A 14,024-nucleotide genomic window follows, 5' to 3' on the forward strand; every position below is an offset into this window, starting at 1 on the left:
TAATAATAAACAAAAAATAAAATGTATTCATAATAAAATATAAATAAAAGGTATATTATAAATAATATTGATTATAATCAATGAGAAGGATGAAATTATTTGTGTTGAGACGACAGATCATCATAATTTGGTTCCCTGGTTGTTAATTTTGCCTTAATATCTACAATGCTGAAAAGCAACTTCTAAATTTGGAAAAAGCAAAATGCATTTCAGGACATTTCACTTTCATTGTTAAAACTGGATGCACATGTTGCAAGTGCAATCAAAATGCTGTTAAAGTACACTCCTTAAGTTTAATTTTCAAGAATCTGTTGAAGCTAATTCTAACTATTGCACTTCTTCCACATGCAAAAAAACCTTCTGACATGTATTTAGTATAAATGTTGATTGGATATTTTATCCATTCAATATTTTTGTTTAAATCAGGAAAACAGTTTTTCATGCCCACTTGTAAATTATCTAAATGCTATGTTGTACATTTTAGAGGATCAGGATGAATTTTACCAACTGAAGTTGTTATAAAATCATGAACGAGTCCACTTCTCCATTGGCAACTCTCTTTTGACAAAAATTTAATTTTACCATGGAAGCGTTCACTTTATTATCAACATGATTTTTTTTTATGTCAAATATGATATTTTTGTTATCAGAGGTAACGTTAACCGTAGGTTACTTATTGATACTTAAATTTTAGGTTTACAAAATTACTCTCCTGTTTTAGGGTACATAAAATAATTAATTTAAGGATTGGTAATCGATCATCTGAATGAATAAATTTCGTAGTTTGTTATTGATGATATTTCCAAACACGCAAATACCCAATAAAACTTCTATAATAGAAAATACCAATTTGTGTTCTATTGTGCACAATAAAATAATATACTAAACCCTCATATAACGCGTTGTAATGCAGTTTCTATATAACAACTACGAATTAATCTGATATGTAACAGGTCTAAGTTTCTTATAACGAGATACCAATTAATTGCTTTATAGGGAGGTTGACTAAAATATGTATGTTTGGTTGTCTAACCACATCCAATAAGAATTTGTGTACATAATTTGTAATACCTTGAAATAATTAATAATTTTAAATTACTGCATTTATAATATTTCTAAATAATGTATGAATTAATATGTTATTAACTATTATAAAATAAATAATAGTTAATAATAATTCACCAATAATTTGAAAATATATTAAAAAAGCATTTAATGAACTTATTAATCTCAAAAAAAAATGTTGTTGTTTATCTTCAAGCACGCAATTATTTGATTAAAGTATGTTGGCTGTAATTACATTAAATGTTTAATAATATCAGGGCCAACAGAACAAAAAAAACTATTTGGCAATATCGCGCAATTAAGCAATATCTGGTCGAAATTAATTTTCTAATTCATTTATAAACGTCGGCTCGACCTTGATCGTTATACAGAAAATCCTAAATTTTATTTTAGTATATGAATCAAATAGCACGAATAATATTGCAATGACTCAAATCCGACTGGCAGCATCATACAATTCAAAGAATATATTATTTATTAAAATTACCTTGAGAAAGTTTTTCAATGCGACAATTCTCTATTTCTATTTTGTAAATGAACGTAAGAACATGTGCTTTGTATCAATTGCATTGAAATATGAAATTTCTTTACAGAATTTAATGTTGCACAGAATGCAGTGTTGTACAGAATGAAAAATATTTATAGTTTAAACATAGTTTAATATATTAAAACAGTTTTAAATAAGCTGTGTTTAGGCATTAAGATTTTCTTAGTAGTAAAAAATACTATGTACATACTTCAGAATTGCATTTCTTGATATCAGGAATTTTGCAATAAAATAGCAAAGCCATCGCAAAGTTCAATCACTGATTATATTGTCAAAGAGAAAAAATCAACATGCAAAGTTGAGACTAATTTTACTTGTGAAGAATCATTATCTTCATTTAGAAGGAATATGTTAAGATTTTTCTGAAATTTAATAAATTTGTCTATGATTGTTAATGTTTTTATAAAATTATGAATAAACCCTTATTATGCGATTTTCAGTATATTGTAATTAATTGATAATTTTATTTTAAAAAATTATGGAATGTATCCTTTACTTTTATACGTGTGTCTAGTCCTTTTTTGTGCGATTTATTTTTATGCGTTTTCCTGTGGAACGTATCTACCGCATAAAAAGAGAACCAAGTGTACCTTCAATCAATATCTTTTGAAAATGTCGATGTTAAAAAGTTATTGAATGCAGAAGTTGATAGTTTTTCGATATTAACAACAAATAGAAAAACAAATGAAGACTAAATTAAAGAAGTTCCTGTTGAATAAATTTACAGATTTTAAAAGGTAATATGATATAAAAAAACCTAATTCAAGAAGAAGTGTTATTAATATGCAATCAGTATTAAATTCAATAGTTCAACTTTTAACTTATATTTTAAATCATTTTTTTTACGAAAGATCCGTAATACCCATACTATCCATAGTATTTTTACTTCTGAAAGGAAAGTTTTACTTAACGAAGGAATTTTGTGGAACACAACCTATTCGTTAATCAAGGTAAAACTCTATATGTAAAATGAACACAATTTGTGCAATAGTAATTTAAATAATTATATTTGTATTTCACTGTTTGTTAAAATTTATATTTTTTTCTATAAAAATTTACAAGAAAGAAATAAACTAATGGAAAGCAATAAACTATAAAGAACGCAAATTTGAAATTATAAAAAATAGATTATTGCTATTTTGAGATTCTCATTCATACTTTATATTATTATTTTTATATGAAATGTAAAAAATAATAATGTTTGAACTCCACATTTTGCATAGACCTGTTTCATTATTTATCGCCATAGGCAAATCTATGAATGATGATTTAGAAATAATAGATTTGCTGTAACTAATTGCTGTTTCCAAACCTGAAAAAATTGCTACATAAGTTTTCAATTAAATACTAAAGTTACAATATTTACTCCACTAAAGAATTAAAGGTTTTGAAAATCATTGTACTAAATAAATTATGTTAAGCAATAAATATATATTGGTTGTTACATAAGTCCATTCGTTTTTAAATTTTATTTATAATTAAACATATCAATAATTACTGGATTTCGTTGCTAAAGCTTTCCCATGCTTAATGTCTAGACTTCTCTTGGAGATTACTTCGTCATAAGTGCTTGTAAACTATTATATCTACCAGACATGGCTTGAGCCCAATCGGTTCAAATTCCAACACAATCTTTCTACTACAAGTTTTAGCTGACAGGATCATCATTAGTAATTCAAAACTACTCGATAGCAAATGCTCTTTCATCTATTGTAAAATAGCAAGTCTTCAGCTATTGTAGCAAATAAAATTATTCAAATAAAAAGTGAGGGCGCGAAATATGAAAAATTGAAAATCGCTGATGAAGACATAGCAAATCTTTTTGACTGCCTGAGTTGCACAAGGTTATCAAGTAGATAATCTTTACATTAAATTGTAGCCACAACTGTTATCAAAATATACCTTCCTACCTAACTATTACTCGCCCACTAGACAACAACGTGTGAGCACCAAAATACGAACGGACTTATAAATATATGACACATAAATACGATATCTGTATAAACTTCATTATATAACATATTCATAGTATAGTTTAGTTAATGAAAATCGTTCTATTTACATTTCTGATTAAAAACCACACCCTCAAATTGGCGTATTTACTTGACATATTTGTTAACTAGATCAGACAATACTTGGTAATCTTTGATGAAGACTGATTAAGTTATTTTAATGTCATTGGTGACGTTTTCATGTTTTATTTATTAGGTTAAAGCTATTGAGTTAATTACTAGTCACAAAAAAAGTAGGATATCCTCGGATAGAAATAAACTTTATATATTCACTTTTATATATTAATAGAAGAGTAGTTACCTTGAAACAAGAGTCCTACGTGACTCGCGTCATTTCTGTTTCAGAGAGTTTCGTAAAAATGTTGACCGTGAAAATGTAAAGGTATTTCCATTTGTTTTGTGTAAAAGATGACAACAGCATTGACGATCTTCTTCATCCTTGATGGACAATCCAATCCTAGCGCAGCTCCGAAAAATAACGATGCGTTACTTAATAATAAAACCGCATGGCTCGGAAGGATACTAAAGTGTTGTTCACCTTTCAACGAAAGAAAGTGAGTCAAGTTCACTCGATTATTAAATTCGTATTTACGCTCCGCAGAGTGCACCTGTATATACAGTTTGCATCTGATTTGTATCAACTTAGGTTGCATTTATTCAACGTTGACAAACTCTTCTGTGGTCTATTTACTAATTCAACTGGCTTCTGGTCCAATCGGTGAACCCAAGCAATGTGTCACAATGTAATTGTACTAAGTGTCCGCAAAATGCGAGGTCGTCTGGTATTGCAGAGCCGAGTGCAATAAAAATATATCCATTTGTGCAATTTTTCCCTTCCACAGTTTATGTAGGAACGAGAAGTGAAAGCCGGTGGTTTTCCGACACCTCCCGCGCTCAAGATGACCACCAGCAGCAGTCAGTTTCAACTCAAATTAGTGCAATCAACGAAATTTCAGATTCGTATCGGAAATCTTCAAGGTAATCGTAATTTGTAAAGGGACGAATGCGCTCGTAACGGAAGTTTCTATATTTTACTCATTAATTTTACAAAACGTCAGGCCCAATTACTTTGCACATATTTTTGTATTCATTCGGATTATTTGCAAATATTATTTAAGGATTATTGGACATTATTCATCTGTATCCTCGACAAAATAATTTATTACTTGCGGTAGTACTTCCTTAATGGATCTCCAAATGTCTAGGTTAAATTTTATGGGAAATATTAGAAAAAAATGTCACTATTAAATTATTATTAATAAATAAAAAAAATAAGGAAATCCTTGGATTTAAATCTAAGAATTCATTATTTATACAAAAAAAACATTTTTAGGCGGAAATACCTCAGTCAATAGCCCTTTTGTCATAACATTTGTCCTTTTTAATTTAAATCTAATTATTATTACCATTGATTAATAACTCTTCAAGATACTTAAATCAGACAACAATTAGTATTGATTTTGTAATTGTAAGACCTTTTAATTAAGTTTTCAATGAAAAGTAAAAGTTAAAATCTTGAATTAGATTTGTCGAAACCACATTTAACGAGGTTGTTCCATTTTAATTATTAAGTGCGCAAAGTTTGTAATCTTTATTGTTTCAATTGGAACACAGGATTTTATAGGATTTGTGCCTTTAGTTACAAGGTTTGGCTTATTTCATGCAATCAACTATTATAATTCATTAAACATTTCGTAATTGCAAATTTTGGTAGGTTTTTATTAAGAATTAATATTTTGGTGTTGTGTTAACTTATGTTCTTCGTTGGTGTACATTTTCCTCTATGGAATTTCCCATGCATTCGTAATTATTGACGGAGTTATGTAATATTTAATAACGGTAGTCATTTACGCTTAAACCAATATACGATTTAATTAGAAGGTATTGCAACATAATTATTATTGCAGTGAGTTTTCTATTGCACTTACACACTCAATATTTAAAAAAAAAAACATGCAATAACTTTATATTGTACAGCAATAACTCGCATAGTGCATCCTCGATCAGTGCGGATTTACTATAGTAAAAAAATTTGAAAACAATCTAAATATTAATTAAGCAAAAAAATATCGAATTTTCCCTATATACAATTAAGTCTTTTTTGTGCTGTTTATTTTTATACTGTCTTTGATTAGTCCAAATAAACAGTGCGGAATATTGGCAGAACCGATCAGTCAGATTTTATCAATAATGTAAATAAAGAATTTAAAATGTACTATTCTCAATATAACAATTTAAATAATTGAGATGTCGCTGCACTTAGTTCTATGTATGCTTTAGCTAGTTCTTGTAGTAAGGATAGGGTTAGTTTTAAAGCGAAAAGCATACTTACTTGGCGTAGGGGTTTCTGTGATCAACAAGGCAGTACCCCCAAGGAAAGGCCCTGCCATAGCACTACGGGTAGGGCTGATCCACGCGATTATCCCAAACGTGGATAAGTCGGCGTTTAATTTTTACTAGTCGGGACACCCTAATGTCCCGACCAAATACACATAAAAACATAATATACTTCAATAAGTAGTAATAGTATTTAGTATTTTCAATACACACTACGCTTGACTTGAAACATAAAGGTCAGTTAAATGTAATAACTACCATTATAAAGTCAGATGATATTTACATTGAAATAACAGTGTTTGCACCAGTTGTGCAGATATATTTCTGAAGATCAATATTTTTGATAATTATAAGATACAAAAAGATTTGAAATTTAAAAAATAGTTTGCAAAATTCAAATACAATTTCTTGGCAAACTATAAGTAAATGAACAAAAAAACAAGTTAAACTTATAAATATTTCAAGTCGAAAAAGCAATTTTATTCTATAGACCAAATCAAATTAAATCCGTTTGTTCTCACGACTCGTCTGTATAGCATTTCCAATCCATTGTGTGGATAGACACAAACTGCATGAATAAGTAGGTTCATGTGAATGTAATTAATGTACGAACATTGAGAGTTAATGTAGTAATCTTCATTTTCTCAAATAAGTTTTACCATCCAATTAAAATTTGTCTCAATTGTGATGATTATGAATTTTATACAACAAATATGCAATATGTTAGTTTGAGAAATTGCGAGAAAATTGAGGGAAATTTAATAATCAAAATGATGGTATAAATTATTAAAAGTTTATTAGATTTCAAACATTTTAATTGTAAAAAAGAACATTAAAATTTTTATAAATATTTTGTTTATATAAAAGTTTTGTAATAATCTATTTATTATTAATCAATTACGAAAACATATGTAATTCAACAAATAACTAACTTCCTTCAATTTCTGTTTATATATTATGTAATTTGAAAATTTATTACAATGATGTTCAGAATTTATATGTTCTCATATAGTTTAAAATATATTTATCTCAATTTATTGTACTATTTTGTATCCGTTCTCATCCCAAGTAGGAAGTGCTCCTATCAAATTATTAACCGTGACTGGCATTGCTTAACTTTTTTAGTTTATATTATTTCAAATCTAATATAAAATATTATAATTATAATTATAATTTATATCTAATTTTAAAATATAACAAATAAATATCAATTTTTCACAGTGACTACATTTAAAAAAAAAATTAATTGTGTATGTATGAATTTATGTAGATAATCATAGTGTTGCATAGTAAAACCAATGACTGGACATCTAGTATAAAATTATATACAATTACTTTGACAAAGTAAGCGTGAAATCTAAGCACACAATTGTACTTATTATGTACTTGTGCTGGCGTTGTTATTGTTGTTATTATTATTGTTGTTTCATTAAGTGTGAGCAAAGCAGAAGGACCTTGCGGCGAGGAACTAAGGAACGCTGATTTCGAGTAGAAGAAGTATACATCCAGTATTTAAAAGGTGTGCACAAACGGAGTGCAGACCAGTCAGTGTAATACTAGCGCGCGTTTTGAAACGGTTCCGAATCGAAAATACCTTGACATAAAATTATTATCCATAGAAAGTAAATAACGAAAAGTGTTCTTCTTAGCAGAGAACGGCTACGTGAATATCCGATATATTCTTTGAAACTACATTGAATCGCACTTAACGTGCAAACAATTGCAGTGCAAATCTTCACAACAATTACAACTGTAATCGTCGCCGCAAGAAGTTTAACGAGTGTGTTTCCAGTTTATCCGTTTATTTAGTTTAAGTGGTTTCGGTGTTATCCATTTAATGTTTAGTATATTCAATGGATTTTTTTTATTACAAGTGCAAAAATAATTTAAAATACAAAAGCTAATATTATTTTTCAATAGTAAAGAATAATGGAATGAAAACAAAATGTTTTAAAAGTAATTAATTTAATTGAATATTTAGATTCATTTTCATAATAATTAGTGATTTATTTTTTTCCAAATTTATTTTTAACGATAGGTGTAATATCACAAAAAAATATTGATAACTAATTGATAGTCAATTCATTTTGCATTAGTTTAAATATTATAAAAAAAAAGTATTTGAAATTTTTCATTGTAATAAATTGAGGTATTAGGATTTCTTTATCAGATCAGTTTTAATGATTTAAGTAAGTTAATTAGGACATGAATTTCACAATATATTCTAGTAATTTATGTCTAATAATAATATTATTTCACATAATAAAGTCTCGTTAATTAACCGTTGTATATTATTAATTAAAAAAGATAATCTTCAAACATTAAAAGCAGAAGTAGTTTCATCCAGTAAAGTTTTTTTGTATTTCTTTCTAATTTCCTAATAGTTACACTTTCAGCGTGATCGAATTTCTCAAGGATTTAAATACACGCAGCAGTGTGCCGGTAATTGTAATTCCGTTCGCGATTTTGTTACGTGCAAGTTTGTTACGGTAGGAAATCATCGATTGTTGTCTCGCAAAAGTTGTGCAAACATAAAGAAGCCTTTTGAGAATCATTAAACGTTCAACTTTCGATCATCCAAACATTTCGTGTCCAAACTCATGGTTTACATCCGAACGTCCTCGGATCTTCATTAAATTTCATTATTGACTTTCCTTGAGCCTGAAAGCACCTAATTAGCGAATTTTACCGTAGCCCAATAACGTAAAAGTGTTTATATTCAATTTTGCGTGTTTCTTTTAATTTTTTTTATTATGAAGATTGCGCAAGGAAGTCGTACATTGCAAGTGCACTTTCTCGACAGTTGTCCTATTATTAATTAAACTTCACTTTTCAAGAAAATTGCAATTGTTTGAGAGTTGTCTTAAGGGCAGTTGTAAATGCATTCGGCGTATTCGGGTCGCGAGAAACTCGTTATTGCGTTATGAAAACAACACACTTACAATTATTGAGAAACTGAAATTGAACATTTTTGCAACCGACGATTTATTTCAAATTATACCTGATTTGCGCTTCTTCTAATTCGTTTAATTGATAACTAACGAACGTTGCGGCATCAAATTTATTTCTGTCCAATAGGCAATGGCATTTAGATTCTTGATACGTGCATTTTGCAATACTGAATAAACTGATCATTTTAATATCATTAATTTAATTAGCCGACTCGACGATAGGAGTTTATTATACCATAATGTATATTTTTATTTTGTTATTTTTATGATATACAAACTTTAAATACATTTCGAAATTTGATGTTGTTTTACTTCGTCTTTATTCTTGTTATTACATAATCAGCGTATGCACGATTCAGTAATTTTATGGACCATTGCATATTATTGTATTTTGTTCATTGTTTGTTATTTTTACCTCAATTTTTAAACACTTAATGATGTTTAAGTTGCCTACATATATACTACTTATTTTGTTAGTTTCCCCGTTCGCATAGCAATAACATACTTATTAGAAATTACATTTATATATCGATACTTTACTTATATTCAAAGTTGAATTTTTATTTTATTGATAAGATTTGCTAATACAAGTGATAATTGATATATTATATTTATAATATATTGTTTCAACTTTAAGTAATTCATGGAAACATAATATTTATATAAAGTGTCTTATCTAATATTTTTCATAAAATTAGTTACTTTATTAAATTTAACCATTTTATTTTCAAATTAAATAATATATTTATAAAAATCAGAAGTAAAAGATCTATGTGATTTATAGGGTCTATATCGCAAGCCCGACAACCGAAAGACCGTCTATTGAAATCCCGACGTTCGAAATCACGAGTGTATCGAAATCCCGACGTTCGAAATCCCGGCTGTATAAAATCCCGACGCTTGAAATCCCGACTATGTCAAAATCCCGACTTCCATAATGCCGAAACTCGGAACTTTGATTGTCGGGATTTTGATTTTGACATAGTCGGGATTTCGATATAGTCGAGATTTTGGTATAGTCGGGATTTCGAACGTCGGGATTTTGAGCCAGCCGCGATTTCGAACGTCGGGATTTCGATACACTCGAAATTTCGATGGACGGGATTTTGGTTGTCGGGCTTGCGATTGCCACCGGATTTATAACAATGCCAATACAGTGCTTTTTCGATATAGTAAGGATTCACTAAATTACGGTTTAAAAACTTCAAGACAAACTTAATTGTAATAAACATAATATATAATTTTAAAAAAAATATAGATAAATGATCGTTTTTTCTCTTCAGTAGTTTATTTTTATGCGATCTATTAGTAAGGTTTCAAATATTGGCAGTTCCGATTATCCGCACTATGCGAGGAATTATTGTACTTTAATATTTCATATAAAATATTGTTCAAATAAATAGATTTTTTTTGAGCAATAAAAGTAATTTTCAATATAATCATAGTAAATAAACTGTGTTTATATTTTTCGTTGATTGATTCAAATTCTGTTCTTAATGAACAAAATCTGTTCTTAATTCTATAGCTAAAATGTGACCTAGATCAGTGATTCTAAAACTTTTTGGTCCGCGATCCCCTTTTGTATAAAAAAAGTATCTGCGACTTCCCGAAAAATGGATATATGTAGAAAAACAACAAGAATTGATCTGTCATTAATTTTTTGCAACCCCCAAATATTTTACCGCACTTTGAGAATCACTGACCTAGATTATATGTAATTAATATAATAAAAAAAATGAATGATTTTGTTTTTCAAATTTTTACTTATGTAAATAATAGTGTACTTGCACGGATAATCTAAATATATATTATATATTTATATATAATTGTATGAACATATCAAATAGTAACCATTTTCATGGTCATTGGAATTCGGTGTGGTTTTAAAGAGAGAGGTAAAATATGTTGGATATGTACAGCTGTCCAACTCCAATTTGTAAATCATCAGAAACTTATGGTTTTTGAAGAAGTGAATGTAATGTAAAGTGAGAGAAGGTTTGAAATGAATGCTTAATTGAATTCGATATATGATTCAGTATGTGGGTAGTACATAGTTATGTTTACGATATATTTGTTAGTTAAAAAATAAAGACTTTTAACATTCTATAATAATATACATTGATAATTGCAAAACAAACTAATCTAGGATTATTTTGTATGTATAGCAATAACTCGCATACTGCAGATAATTGGTTCTTCTAATATCCTGATCTATTTGAAACCGGACTAATAGAGAAACTAAATTCTAAACTAGCAAAATAAATAATATTATCAAATTTATTTATAATTTTTAGTGTTTATATAAAAATTATACACATTTAAGAAAAATACAATTATATAATAAATAATTCATGAAAAATACAAGGGGAAATTAGAACTAATCAAAATAAAAGCTTGGTTAATAAATAATGAGCAATAATTGACCTTCATGCAGTGGTTTTACACATGCAACGCAGATTTGAATTTTCGTAATTTCATTTGAAGCATGCACGGATAACTCAAAATGTCAAGTTTATCTTTAAACGAAGAGTAGACCATGGAAAAATATGTTCTGTTTTTTTTTGTATTTGATCAGAGGAAACATTGTGTAATGTTTTAATTATATATTGCAAAATTACCTGTTCAACATATGGAAACCAAATCTACTTCGAAATACGTATGGAAATTTGTTTTGGACAACGCACCTTCAATGCGTTGGTCTAATAAAAATTTGTCAATAGAATAAATGTTTATTTAAAATAACATTGAAACCATTTGGTAATTTTCAACGCGACAAAATTTCCTAATAACCACATATCCTCTTCGTCATGATTGATATTTAAAATTTCAGGTTTATCAAGATGTTTAGGAAAGCAGCTATAATATCCGTGATATTCACTTTAATTTCTTGCACTCCGATCGGACCTTTCGATGAACATTTTCAAGGTGCCATTATCGGAGGCGGAGAGGCTTTGAGACAGTTAGGAGAGGATGTCGTTCAATACAGAGATGCCAATCAGAAAGTATTTATATGATTTGTTTTCTTCTTGAGATCCTCAGCATGTTTAGTGTGTAAAATGCTGCTATTGCAGTTCGTTCCATCATTCAAATCCAATGGACGTGAAAGGGCTGCCATTGAAAGGGAATCCAAATTGAGTCAATTGGACTCTGCGTACTCCTACACCCAGAATTTCGTTGGTGGTCTTTACAATGCTAGACCATTGGTAGACACTATTCAGGAACACGAGAAGTATGGAAACAATGCAGAAGGACCAAGGAGAATTTCCACTGCTATTATTAATGGTTTTGATGGTATTTCCAATGTAGCAAATGCACTGATCGATGTAAGTATTGTACAGATTTTACTTAATACATTTACCTACAACTCAGCTAATTATATTTTATTTGTAGTTGATTCTTATTAATTCAAATTATTTCACTTCACTTTCATTCAATTTGTCAATCCTTTATCTATAGTTTCTACCAATGCATTTGATGAAGTTCTATTAATTAGTCATAAATTTCCATATATCTAAATTTTAGATTTAGATCTTTTCCCGAAATATTTCTCAAGATAATTAAGTTATATTATATACAAACAACGATATAAAATATATGTCGTAATGTTTGTATCGCGTAATATGGAAATTGCATTAACTCATTATAGAAAAGTTTACTGTACTAATCTTGTATAGATCTATGAATTTGAAATGTAATAGAAATTATTGTGAGAGATTAATTTTTTGTCATTATTTATTATGATAATATACAGTGGAACACTTGCATGGAAATGTACAGACCGAATATAAGGAATAATATAAATGTATACAATTTCCTCACAATGTTTCTATTTTACTTGAAAAATTGTACAGTAATGTGTTTTTCATGATAAATCTAATGCGCAGACATAAAATGCAATGTTGCATCCACCCATTAATTCTGAGAATAACCGACAATCATCAAGCTACAATAATTATTGTACCAAAATAAATACTTTGTAGGTCAGAAACAATCATATCTATTTAATTGTATGCAAATGATATTCTATTAACATAGAAAAAAACAATAGACAATCGCTAGTATAGTGACAAATGTGAAGCTATTGATTATTGTCCGGCTGAACTGAATCTAAATCTGTACACGTATTTATAGATAATGAATGCAGTGGGGCATATTGAAGTCATATCAAAACTGTTCATTTATATTTGTAACATATTTTGTTAAAAATTAAGCGCAAAATTTAGCAATAGTAGAACCTAGGATATAGTTAATTTTCATAGGTTGTTTGAGAACCGAAACTACTTTCCCATAACAATTAGTATTAAATGAATTAGCCTTTCTCGCAGTAAATAAATAAAGTATAGCTATAATTATAAATGTAATTTAATTTTCTGTATACACAGAAGATTTGATAAAATTAGAGGTAAGGAGGAAGGGAAGTACTTGACAGTTTGCATGTTCTAGAACCTAAATTATATTAAGTTATTTTGGTTCGTGTTCGAGAACCGAGGTTACAATGCCGTAGCCAACATTGGGGCCCTGTTCAAATACATTTTTATTACTGTATTAACTACTATCCATTAATATGAACATATTTAACCAAGTTCAGCAAGTATTTTACCTTTATTAGCTAAAGAAAGTAACAGAAATTCGATGACTGCTACATAATCAGCACATCATGAATCATTTTAATAACAATTTTATACAAAAAAAAAACTTGTAACAAATATTTGTGAAGAAAAATCAATGATTCATTGAATGAGTGTAGTAAATTAGATTGACACTGCTTATTCTAAATATAAAACTCCATTCATGTGTATTTCTAAATTTAGGTTACATGTGCGTTACAAACGTAAACAGTATAATGTGTAAATTATACAATCATAATAAATCATAGTTTTTATATCATATGAACTAATCTTACAACTGATACATTTTTTTTATGTTTTAGGCGCCGTACGATAAGGCCAGACATCTTTCCAGAACAGCAACTGCAGCATTGAATAGTATTGGAGCAAAATTAGTTGGATTGTAACACTTGTATTTGCATCAAGCATTTTACTGGAAAAGACTGACTTTTTAATTTTAAGAAAATTATAACCTTAGATCATGTGAAAAAAAACAAACATTAAA

The 14,024-nt window shown here is 28.5% G+C and overlaps 1 protein-coding gene across 4 annotated transcripts; it reads left to right on the forward strand.

Annotated features, from left to right (window-relative positions):
• The first annotated feature begins 3,998 nt into the window (after positions 1 to 3,998).
• LOC108562175 lies at positions 3,999 to 14,024 on the forward strand. Of its 4 annotated transcripts, XM_017920431.1 has the most exons (5): positions 4,138 to 4,178; positions 4,467 to 4,602; positions 11,743 to 11,914; positions 11,984 to 12,235; positions 13,843 to 14,024. In XM_017920431.1, the coding sequence occupies exons 3-5, from the start codon at positions 11,753 to 11,755 to the stop codon at positions 13,924 to 13,926; spliced, it is 498 nt and encodes a 165-aa protein (XP_017775920.1). In that variant the 5' UTR covers positions 4,138 to 4,178; positions 4,467 to 4,602; positions 11,743 to 11,752; the 3' UTR covers positions 13,927 to 14,024. The 4 variants fall into 4 exon arrangements, with proteins under 4 accessions (XP_017775917.1, XP_017775920.1, XP_017775918.1 ...); XM_017920428.1 differs by lacking the exon at positions 4,467 to 4,602 and having other exon boundaries at positions 3,999 to 4,178; XM_017920429.1 differs by lacking the exons at positions 4,138 to 4,178; positions 4,467 to 4,602 and adding an exon at positions 7,422 to 7,741.

Source organism: Nicrophorus vespilloides, unplaced genomic scaffold, assembly GCF_001412225.1.
Source record: "Nicrophorus vespilloides isolate i.1.1-1 unplaced genomic scaffold, Nicve_v1.0, whole genome shotgun sequence".
In the NCBI taxonomy this organism is placed as follows: domain Eukaryota; kingdom Metazoa; phylum Arthropoda; class Insecta; order Coleoptera; family Silphidae; genus Nicrophorus; species Nicrophorus vespilloides.